The 12,144-nt window shown below is 43.1% G+C and overlaps 1 protein-coding gene across 1 annotated transcript in view; it reads right to left on the bottom strand.

Moving 5' to 3' along the window:
* Positions 1-11,893, bottom strand: part of TIAM2 (T-cell lymphoma invasion and metastasis 2) — a 96,706-nt gene extending 84,813 nt beyond the window's left edge. The window contains exons 1-3 of the mRNA XM_009887608.1: positions 11,782-11,893; positions 9,512-10,714; positions 2,855-3,290 (exon numbers count right to left, since the gene is read on the bottom strand). Coding sequence (XP_009885910.1) covers positions 2,855-3,290; positions 9,512-10,708 — 1,633 coding nt within the window. The 5' untranslated portion in view covers positions 10,709-10,714; positions 11,782-11,893. The remainder of the gene's footprint in view (positions 1-2,854; positions 3,291-9,511; positions 10,715-11,781) is intronic.
* Between the last annotated feature and the right edge of the window lie 251 nt (positions 11,894-12,144).

Raw genomic sequence — 12,144 nt, 5'->3', positions numbered from 1 at the left:
CCTATTACTGTCTAGAGTATCTGGTAGGATATTTAGGGTAAGAGCAAATCCTATAGAGTTGGTCCTATCCTTTCCCCTTAGCAGCCCTCACTTCATCTTCTTTGTGACACAGAAACACCTGGAGATCTCTGCAGTTGGAAAAGAAGGATATGGTTTGTTACACTCTGCATATCAGGCATGGCTCTTTTGTCACCATTCCAACATAACAGGACAAACTAAACCAACTAAACCAAGTACCCCCTTGCATTCAGCAGCAGGACTGTACAACCACTTCCACTTCTGCATTTTAGCAAAGTGCAAATTAAGTTCTATTTTAAACTCCCATATTTCCCCTATGTGTTATCAAAAAGGTAACTAAAGATACATTGGGTTTTATCCTGATAGTTCATATGTGCATAAAAATGAAGGGCGTGCCTGTGTGTTCAGGTGTATGGCACCCCAGGTATATCTTTGGGTCAAGCCAAGGAATCCCTGGAAGCAGCTAGTTTCATAAACTCTGACAGACCCACTGGGACTGATTATCATCCAAGTATTTTAATCAAAACTTTAATTGAAGGGGGAGGGCAATGGGAAAGCAGTTCCCCTTGTTAAAATAAACTAATTAGACAGGACAGATGGAAAAGAGAATTCCTCTTGTTAAAGGGTTACTATTCAAGCTCAGGTCTTGGTGGCCCTGAAAGTAGAGCAGAGGCCTCAGGACATGTATACTTTGAAGTCTGGCAGGTAACCAGATGGTTATAAACCTTCTGCATATTTATAATTAAACACATCTCAACAGAGTGCAAAGAAACATGCGGTTCTCCATTTGCATATGTGGCTATTTTAAGTCATATTTTAAAATATCTTGGCTATTTAAACTTCAAGAACAAATTAAATACAGATTTATACAAAACCCTGTGTAAGAACTAAAGCAAGTGCCTTGATCTTGATATAGCATATTATGAAAACAGAACTACGCCTTGATATCCAGACAGGCAAGTTTATTTTGGCATCAGGAATCTCCACAGGACAATAAAGGTACGAGATCAAGGAAACGAGGAATGTACATTTAAAACAGCTAACAAAGCGGAAGAGATTCTACACCATAAAAGCAGCCATATCACACATCTGAAGTAAAAAGTGTTGAATCTGATACTACTTATAACATTAGAAGTTAATAAAGCTTTTTATAAAGAATTTTATTATTTCTTTTTTATAGCTGGGGAAATTCAGGTAGCAAGAAGGGACGTGACTTGTTTGAGGTCACCAATAAGCCAATACTATAGCAAAGAACCAAACACGGAGCACCTAAATTACTTCCCAGAGCTTCATTATCGCAGAAATGCACAAACTACTAGTATATAATGTATTTCAGTTTAGAGTTTTGATAGGATTGTTTAGAAACTACTTGAATCTTAGAAGAGGCAGATCAAACTCATATTCATACTCCATAATGCAAACACATACAATAAGAGGGCGGCATTCAGATTTTTTTCTCCTTTGTATACACTGCTTCCAAGCATGAATCATGCTCTCCGATGATCAGGATAAGTGATTTAGACTGTTAAGACTGCCTACATTTTGATCCCTTGATAACAGGTCTCTGAATTATTAGGCAGAATTGCTACATTCTTGTGAGTTTGCTTCTTTTAAATCAGCACTATCAAGGACAACATTCCCAGCACTTGCTGTTTGCTGTTCATTTTTCTTCAGGTCTACACCCATGCAGAATTTTGAAAAGGGCAACTTGTGGGAAAGTTGTTATTTTCTCTCCTCCAGTCCCAGAAATGCTAGGAAATTATTAAGTTTGATCATTTCCTTACTCATTAACTTAGCATTATATTTACTGAAAGGCAAATCCTTTGGATGCAATTCAAAGAAGAAAAAAAAGAAAGCCTATGAAGTCACCCATTAAATTCCTCTTCCTCCCCACAATAGATGTTATTTTCCTTCTCACACTTCCTGACACCCATACACTTCTTGCGGCACACCTACCTGCTTGATTACCCTGAGCCATCAACGCACAGCACTGAACACAGCAATCCCACCGCAGCCCACTAGCAGCAGCCCCTTTTAAGTGGATTTCCTTCCCATGGGGCTCTTTTACAGCTGGAGGAGATGGGAAGGGTGGCGTGCCGAAAGCCAGAAGAGGGTGGTACTGTGGGGAGTGGGCAAGGTGAAAGACCATCCAGGGAAAGAAGAGAAGCTGGTGATCCCTGGAAGAGGTCTGTGGCACCTAAGACTAGGGCACCACAGGGCTTCCCCTGCTGCTGCTTCGGCCTCCTCTGCCCTGAATTGCACACTTTTCTGTGTAAATGCTCTAGCACGGGGAGTTCACCTCTTCGTTATGTTGCCAACCTGAAGCACTGGAACCGAGCATTTTTACGTTAACTTACCCCATTTTTAACAAACCTCATAGCAGAGCCCAAGGAACTGTGTGCCTGTGGCAGGGAACTGGGCACCAGGGATTTCTCGTGATCCTTAAATTTTGACTCCCCTGTGAGACAGAGGTGTAACTTCTCTATTTTTCTCAATTTTGGTTCAATTTAGTCTTTGACCTCCAAACATCCAAAAGTATCTTCTAAACCCCCAATTCTGTGTGAGTACAGAAACTGGGAAGTCAGACAAAATAATTCCCATTATAATATGAAATGCAAGGCTGCATGTGAAATACAAAAGATATGAGCACCTCCTTGATTCAGTGGGCTGCTTAGGCACATACTCCACTTTAGGGTGTGGGTAGACGGTGTAAAGTTAAGCATGAATTTCTGATCCTCCTAAACCTGCTAACAGAAACCAGCATGCACGAAAAGTTGGTGAGACGCAATGAAAACAACTACTGCCGCCAAGCCAAAGGAGCAACATGGTGGCTTACCTTTGAGCGTGACCCAGTACTGCTTCCACTTCCTCCGTGTGACCAGCTCCAGCTTCTTCTCCTTCTGCAGGGTCACCAGGGGTTTGAAGAACAGCCACCCTGCCTTGCGCACCACTCCTTGCTCTTTCTCATACAACAAATCCAGCTGCTCCAAGGAGCTGAGGGACTCACCACTGGAGTCCTCCGTTTCTGACGAGGTCTCGGTATTCTCCAGGTTTGTCCTACTCATCTCCAGCTCCCGCATGAAGTTTTCATAAATGTTCTGCCTCAGGGCATCGCTGCTGACGGCATTGGTGGACTCACTTCTCTGGGACAGGACATGGCTGGAGCCAGGTGACCACAGCAAAGCAGAGAGCTGCGACGGTGCTAATGTGTCTGTACTGAAGTTGTCCATTCTGCTATCAAAGTATTCACTCCCATCTTTACACTTTGGCTCCTACACAAAAAAGGAAATTGCCAGAGATCAGTCATCAGAGCTATGATGAAAATGCACACCTCATTTGGCATTTAAACTTGTTTCATGTTTAGCCATGGCCAGTTCCTTCATCAAGGTCCACCTCTTTTCACCATTATATCACAGGCTTTGCCTCGGCAGCGACTGACACGGTTGGTGCCACCACTCACGGTTTTCTCAGCAGAACCCCATTAAACCCTAATCACTAAGTCTGCGAGCTTTGGTAACCTAGACACCTGCAAGTAATCTCCAAATTCACTACTAACTACTGGGGCTTCTACTGGCTGAAACCTGATAGACTCCAGGAGACAGCCACATCCTCCAGCTGAAACCCATACAGCACTGCTACGTGTCTATTTGAGTACAAGCAGAAACAGTGTCACAAGTTTCTTTATTATTACAGGGTTTCCAATACTTTGGTGACACTCCATTTGTGCAAGGCAGCTACATTTAGTGTCAGCACACTAGGCTGACTTTACATCTATTTTCTATTTGTCATATAAACTGTGCTTAACCAACACAAAAAAGGTCAAAAGTTGAGACTATTTTAAGCTTGTTAGTATTGACCAATAGACAAAAATCTAATCTAACAGAAGATGTGATTTAAAAAAAGAAAGATGTGCTTGCTGAGTGGCACGAATCCAGCCTCCAGAATGCAGAGTTCTGTATTTTCTGACTTGCAGAGGTATGTATTTTCTGACTTGCTGGAAACCCCCCAGGAGCTTGACTATCTTGTCAAGAACTGACAGGCCTTTCCCCTAATTGCATCGTGCAACTTCACAGACTCACAGAATCACAGAATGGTTAGGGTTGGAAGGGACCTCTGGAGATCATCTAGTCCAACCCCCCTGCCAGAGCAGGGTCACCTACAACAGATTGCACAGGATGGCGTCCAGGCGGGTTTTGAATGTCTCCAGAGTGGGAGACTCCACAAGCTCTCTGGGCAGCCTGTTCCAGTGCTCCACTACCCTCAAGGTAAAGAATTTCCTCCTCATGTTAAGAACTTCTTCCCTTGTAGTGAGAGGGCTGGCCAATTTAATTGAAATGCTCAGGCCTGATGTCATGACTTCAACTTTGCCTTGTGGTAGGGATGCTAATGTAGGCCCATTTCTTGCCACTGCTTGTCGACTTGGGACCTTGTTGGAAGACTGGGCCTTTTCTTAAGCCTTTCCCAGTAATGTGCTGACTGCTCCCAGGCTCCAGTGATAGACAAGGATTTTTGTACTACCCAAGCAGAGCTCCTTGGACTACCTTCACTGTTGAGAATCACACTGTCCATCATAAGAAGCCATTTACTCTCTTCCCAACTCAAGCGTTGTTGATGCTATTTAAAACCAACCAAGATTTAAGAACATACAACACAAAAATGCTGCTGCCTTTTGCAGTAAAAGTGTGAGGGAAGAGAGGAGGTGGCTATAAACAATTCAAGAAGTGAAGCTATTACCCTCAGTAATAATAAAGCTATTATTCTTCCAAGTTTAGACTGAATCTCCAAAAGCATTTATTTGCTCACAGACTTCTGTACACGAATAAAGTAAACAAACCTTGGTCTCCTGTGAGCTGCTCTCACCAGCAGCTTTGAAAGCAAGTACTTTTTTGTTCCTTTGCTTCCTGCTAGATGCTCTTCAAGACTGCAGTGGAAAAGCTGTGCCGTGTTTTGATAGCGTCGCGATCTCCAGCACGCAGCCAAGAGCAACAGCAGGAACACATGCCCTCCCAGGTGTCGCCAGACAAGCCACTTCTCCAGCAGCAGGACACTGCCGGTCATGGCCTCACAAAAGCCAGTTTCAACTGAAACCCCTGTTCTCTTATGGTACGTTGAAGTTCGAGTCTGGCTTTTCAGATCATTGTGTCTGACAACACAGATCCAGTTCTCCTGGTGATGGAGCACCTTCCTTGCAGAGTGATAATCAGCATTCTCAGAGAGTAACTCCCTAAACATCAACAGGTTTACTTTTTTATGGTAAAGGGAGGGAAGTTGGGGCTGGGAGAGGGGGGAGGAATAATCACACATGTAATGTGTTTATTCCCACAAAGCGACTGTACAACGTGGATCCTACACAATTGCCCTGGCCATCTGCAGTTCGGTAGGAAACTGGAAGCTTTCTCCACCCCCTTTTTAATTACTGTCACTGTATGTGCATGCCAAAATCCTGTATTTTAATTGTTTGACTATTCTCCAGGAACTGCCAGTGTCCTCTAGAAAACCTGAACATACAGTTTATTAAGAATATGTATTTCTTTCAGTCCCAAAGCACTAGTAAGAAAAACAACATGAGATGCGTACGTAAGAAGACATCTGCTGTGAAGGGCCAACTACCGGAACAACAAACATTATTGAAAAGCATAGGATACAACCCGTCCATGACCAGCCATTAACCATATCCTATGTTTTCTCCACACACAGAAAGGGTAGAAATGAGGAAGTACCACAGCAGAGTAAATGGACATAGGATCTAAAATGCATATATACACTTCACCATAACAACATCACTTGTGTTTTATTTTTTTTTAAAGAACAGAGTTGGCAGAGTCACACAGCCTCTGCTGGTCCTCAGGGCAGCTGTCACTGTAGCAGTAACTGGTCACCCCTGAAAAGGTCTGACCCAAGCTGCTGCTTGTGGTGGTTTCCCTGCCAGGCAACTTTCTGCTCATTTTCTCTCTGTTGCATCTAGCAATGATAGAAAACTACCACTGTTTCCGCTCAGCTGCATTCAAGCAGCTCTCTCAAAGCCTGAGATATACCCTGGAATAGTTATAGATAATGCAAAAGATAAAGTGGCTAACTAAGATACCAATTAGACAAAGTAACGCATGTAATAATTAGCTGTAAAGAACAGCGCAGGAAACAATGCAGCCTGCTAAATTCATTAGGACCCAAGCTGAAAGTAGAATCTAGTATGAGTTTTCAAGCCAAATAAAGAGGTTGTCTCAATGTACTTTTCTTTTAAACTCTCTTTACATCACACTTCAAGCTTATAAAGTCAGGAAATTTCAGAAATTATTCTCATAAAAAGGCTATTTACTTCATTGAAGAACCTATCTGCAGCAGCTGTTTCTGGTGGCTGGATTTTCATTTTACACAGTGTTTGCTCATTTTCTCCATGTTATACAGTTGCATATGGAGTTTACGGCACCACCTTTCGCAGTGGCTGGCCACGCAACAAGTCTGCCTGAATTCTGTTCACAGGTTTCATGTGCATCACATATACCTTGCTGTATTGTGATACAGCATCTCCCCAATGCCATTTCAGCAAGGATTAAACTAAACGAGGACATGTCATGCAGTAGAGTACCAGCGATCACAGAATCATAGAATGGTTTGGATTGGAAGGGACCTTAAAGATCGTCTAATTCCAACCCCCCTGCCATGGGCAGGTACACCTCTCACTAGACCAGGCTGCTCAAAGCATTAGGACAACCTCACGCAACGGAATGGGCCATGGCACAGAATGACTGCAAGTCCTGACATGAGACGGTTATTAGAAAGGCAAACTCAATTCCAGGATATAGCAGATCAAGTATCAGATCAAGTCAGACATAAGGAAACATCCAAGTCACTGGACAGGGCACAGCCAAGGGCTCCTCTGGAATATCCCATATCCAAATCTGTTTATGGATGATTTAAAACAGGTGCAGAGGAATGGTGCCAGAATGAAAAGGAAACAGACTTCCTATCTTAAGACAGGAGATCAAATAGAGTCTGCATAGCCCTACAAACACTGGCTGAGAGGAGATACCATTTCTCCCTTTAAATAAATTGTAACAGATTCAATAATAGGGAAAGTTTTTTTCTAATGCAACAGACACAACTAGCATCAGAATAAACTGGCCACAATTACACTTACTCTGCAAATTAGCAACCATCAAAGTAAGAGGGTTTGAAAACAGCCTTCAAGATGGGGAAAAGTCCACTTGATTTTAAGCTGCAATTTGTTCACAAAGGGGATTAAACTCTACCGCCTTTCTCATGGCAAGTGACTGGCCTCAATATCCCAGGCCTGGGTCCTGTGCCCCCCTGAAGCAGGAGGTTTGGCTGACTTGTTCCCGCTGGGGCAGCCGGAAGGACCTATCCACCCAGCCAGCACCGGCGCTCCGGCATACTTATAGGGAAGTATTCCAGCTTTCACCTACGTGCAGCCCAAGTGACTCACTATCAGTTATTAGTAATGTACTGAGGAAGGGACATGTTGTTCACAGCAAAGCACGAAGGCTACAATTGCCACGATGAACAGTCCTACGAACAGGGACTAACCACTTGAAAGATCATTACCACAGTACTTCTGCATTTTTAAGTCCAAGGACCCAATGTGAGTATAATTGTTACCAAATTACAACACAGCAACCCCCAGAAGAGACGGCAGGTTCCTCAAAGCTTGCAAGGAGGAAAGGAGCTGACCAAGCCTCACAAGGAAAGCAAAAATCATAAATCGTTCGCTACCCCTCTTATCCTTCCTGTTGCTGGATACTTGTCTGATAAAAATCAATGACTAACTATTTCCTATGCCTTTTTCTAAGAAATCACCATTTTTGGAGCTAGGGCTGATTTCCTCCTACCAGAATCAGATTCAAGTTCGATGCAATCTCGCCAGCCAAATTTCCTTGCTGTGTCTGAAGTCAGTTCACTGCACAGTGAATTCAAAACAGTTATGAAGCGTGCACCACAAATACCATTCTGACAATGTCATAACTAAGTAATACATGGCAAAGGTCTGGGATGCAGAAATCGTATGTAAAGCCTGGCTGTAAAATCCAGAACAGCTACAGATGTCGAAACCAGTGAAGAATCCTGGCACAAGGTGCTGAGGCTCTTCACTGATTCCGGATTTTCTGCCCTCTCTTTCACAGCTGAGTAAGAAGGTGAAAAGATAGCATCTGATAAAAAACATGAGCACCAGCTCACAAAAGAAGTGATCCAAATAAACGGCTTTCATTTTCATTTTCACAGTTAGTAGCCGTTTCCTAGGATTTATGCCGGCAAACCTTACGCTGGCCTCATTTCTGAGCCTAAGGGTCTGTCAGAGTTTTACATTGCAATGAGAGATGCCTGTTAAGCACGATACCTGTCCAAATTTCCACCACAGGAGACAGCCTTTGCTATCCATGCTACATAAAGCATGTGTTATGGTATACTGCTTAGCTGCTGCCTAAGCTGCAGAAGTAGGTGTTCCCTTCGCTCTCCGCTCCCTTCTGAAGTGGCCAGCAACCCAATGCTGAAGGAGAGCAGACCCTGCATTTAGGGAAGCACAGTGACTGTTCCTATATGCGAAACACTAGGGAAGATTTTTAAAAAAAATAAAACCACCCAAACCAAAACCAAAACCAGTCTTTGCCCTCCATCTCAGCTTGAAACTCACATGCAGAAGTCCAGGCACAGTCTGGCATTTAAAGAGCCAGTTCTGGGGCCTACAGCCAGAGACAAGAATTTCATTCCCGACCACAGGCATCCTAAACTCCTATTAATGGGATTAGCTTTAAATTCTTCTACAGAAACATCCTTTCCCTCCCTCTTGCCCTGCTCCCATCTCCTTCTTCACACTACCATCTCCTGGCGAGTCAGATGGCAACTCAAGCTTTTCCACCTGGTGAATTAAGCTGACACGCAGGAAGGAGGAGGGCACTCCATGTAATGCCGTCAGAGGAGGTGGGGACAGAGCCAGCAGCTCTGGTAGATACTCTACAGTTGCTCGCCTTCCTAGAGATGGACCGACAGTGAAACCAAAGTGAGTGGTGAAGCCAATAATACAAACAGGCAATACCTGCAAAGATACTTGTAACATCCTTCTTCTACTGCTCCTTCCACACTCTTTAGACAACATATGCTGATTCATAGCATATATATGATATCTAGGTTGTATTTTCACAGTTGAAATAAAGAGAAGGCTTAAAAACTCCAAGTCACTTTTTAAGTAATGCAATGATTTCTCAAAGCTAATTCACCGAGAGATTAGGCTGCAGAGATTGGAGTTAGCCAAGAAGGTGAAAAAATAGGAAGAGAAATATTGCACATGCAAATGTATATGTTTTTTTGTTGTTGACATTTCAGACAGCTCCGGGGATGTGATACTTCTCAGAATTCCACAAATTACTAAACAATATTAGGAAGTAATTATCCTTTGAGAAAGACAAACCAGGTGCAATGACATTTATAAGAGAAATCTACAAACCAACTTTCAGGCTCTTAGGCTGGTGTTTGCACATACCTGGAGCTTCCTCTTCTTCCTTGAGAGACTTCCCGTCCAGTCACTGATGCGTCGCATTCGGTTTTTTAATGTGTCCTTCTTGGACGCATCCTCACTGAGGGGCTTGGACTTTCTGCATGGGAGGGTGTAGGAGGAGTAATGTGCAAGACTTCCCTGCTCTACCCTGGAGGGAACATCAATGTCTGAGGCAAATGAGACACGGTTGCTTAGGCTACCATGAGTGTCAATATACTCATCAGACAGCCTGATCCCAGGTGGAGGAGTGCTTTCCAAATTTGTATCCTTATAGAGATCTCGGAGGGAGGAAAGAGATGAACTTTGGTTGAAGGACTTCTTGTTGTCGCTTGCTGGGAAACTGGCATGAATGCTTGTATCTGGAGTACTCCTGGTCAAATATGGACCATCCAACTCATTGATATCCCCAGCATTTCCCCAGAGAGAGTCATACCATGAAGACTCGGAGCTGAGGGAGCTTCCTTTACTAGATCGAAGCCTTGAATCAGTAGGTGACAGACGATGGCTTGACGAACAGTCTGCGCTGGAGTTCCTCCTGACATCAAGCAGGTTATTCGGCTTAGATTCCAAGGCAGGCGAATACCTCAGCAACTGGACCGGTCCACTGGACTCCTCAGTTGGTACCTTGCTATTGCTGCTGTTATGGAACTCGACCCTCAAGCAACCATCCAGCTTCCCCAGTGTTTTAATGAGAACTTTTGGACTCCTCCTGTCCTCTGATGGGGAGGTTGATGCAAGACTCTCGTTCTTGCCATAGCAATTTAAAATGTGTCCATTGCATTCTCGAGAGGCAGCGTGATTACTTCCAGCTTGAAGGCCAATATAGTGGAAACCATTTTCGGGCAAAAACACCGCGTTATTTCCTTGGCAGTAGTCCCCTGAGGCATTTGTCCTGTGCTTGGCATGGGCATTGCTTTTAGAGACTTTCACTACAGTGTCACCAAGCCTCGATGCATAAGGCTGATTAGTCTTGAAGTGCGAGAGGCAGCTTCTGGCAAGGGATCTCGATTTGTAGTTTGAGCCACTACTGGTATGTCCCCATCCATGCATAGAGCAAGACTTTTCATCTTTAGCATGAATGCTGCGAATTTTCAGAGAGCAAGGCTTCTGCTTGGCACCAGCTGTAGCAGCAGCATGATTTTTTGATCCCTGAAGACTGTACTGGCTTTCTGAATTCCCCATTTTCCACTAAATTAAGAAGAGTTTCATTAGAAACAATAGCTAGAAGACAGAGCGAAAAGTAACAGACCATTTTTACCGTCTACACAGGAAAGTGCCTTTTTAAAAAATGATATGAAGCAATTGTTTCAGGAAAAAAAAAAGCCATTAAATAGCCATTTACAACATTAAATTCATAACTGAACTTATTTTAGGGGCAGGCTAGGAAACCCTATTCTCTGTATGGTTCATTACCCCTCTGTTATAAAGCTGGAATCTAGCTCCATTGAAATCATGTCAACACCTTTCTCCACCCACACCCTTGGCAACATCCTTTTCTTATAACTTACAAAATCTCTGGCTCCCAAGAACAATGGCATAATGAAAGGGAGACAGCAAGATAATCATAACTTAGATGTAAAGTGAACTGTACTTTCAGAGAAATCCCTTCTGCCAGGAGACAAGCCCGCTTCAGTTTCAGCTTGACTGGTTTCTGTGCAACCAAGTGTTGCCTCAATAAACTGTTCAGCAAACCCCAACTTAGTGTTTAAATGGAGTCAATCCAGGAGAAAGGAAAAAAAGCCCACACCAAAAAAAAAAACAAACAAAAAAACCCCTTGGTTAGTGAATAGCCTCATCTTCCATTACAGCACAAAACTGCATTATGTTCTTTCGGTATGGCATGGTTCGATAGTTCCCTTAGTAAAACTCTCTTCAGCTTTTTACTGTGAACTGCACACACTGGAGCAGTCAAGTTGCCCCAGTGAGATGACTGAAGATTTTGGACCCACACAAACTATACCCCAAAGTAGAAAAGATTGATCTGTTCTTTTTGTTACTTGGAGTGAATCTCCACTGTTCGTAATTTACAGAAACAACATCAAAGTGCTTTATACATCGGCACTATGCTTCTTTGCACGTTGGATCTCAGACTATCACTCCTAGGAGAATTCACTACAGTCTCATTAAAATTTTGTCAAAATAAGCCATTGTGAAAGCACTAGCTTATCTTCCAGAGTTTGTATGTATTTTAACATCCTTGCTTCTAGCCTTTAGCACTTTTAGATGAAAAGCATAGTATAAAACAAAGAGCTAACCTGTAGGATCACTCTTAAACACGGGCACGGTTAGCAGTTAGCATGCTCTGCATTGTCTTCGTGGCCAGCTGCTACACTTGCCAAAACCAGGATGGAGTTGCATGCAGCCTTCCTAGAAAACACGAAAAACACATAAAGGGCTCTCAGTCAAATAGAACTTACACTTTACTCCAGCTGTAAACAAAACTAATACCAAAAACAATCAAACAGAAGTTACAAATGGAAGAGAGAGGTCTGGTTAAGGGGATTCCTGGACTTTAGACATACATTTTCATAAACATACGTTAACAACTGACATTGAATTAATACAATTAAGTCACTGTTTGGGTAAGTGTTTTATTTTCTATTTCTGTCCTTCTCCCC

This window comes from Charadrius vociferus, unplaced genomic scaffold (genome assembly GCF_000708025.1).
Source record: "Charadrius vociferus isolate BGI_N301 unplaced genomic scaffold, ASM70802v2 scaffold176, whole genome shotgun sequence".
In the NCBI taxonomy this organism is placed as follows: domain Eukaryota; kingdom Metazoa; phylum Chordata; class Aves; order Charadriiformes; family Charadriidae; genus Charadrius; species Charadrius vociferus.
This window is presented reverse-complemented; position numbering and strand designations above follow the sequence as displayed.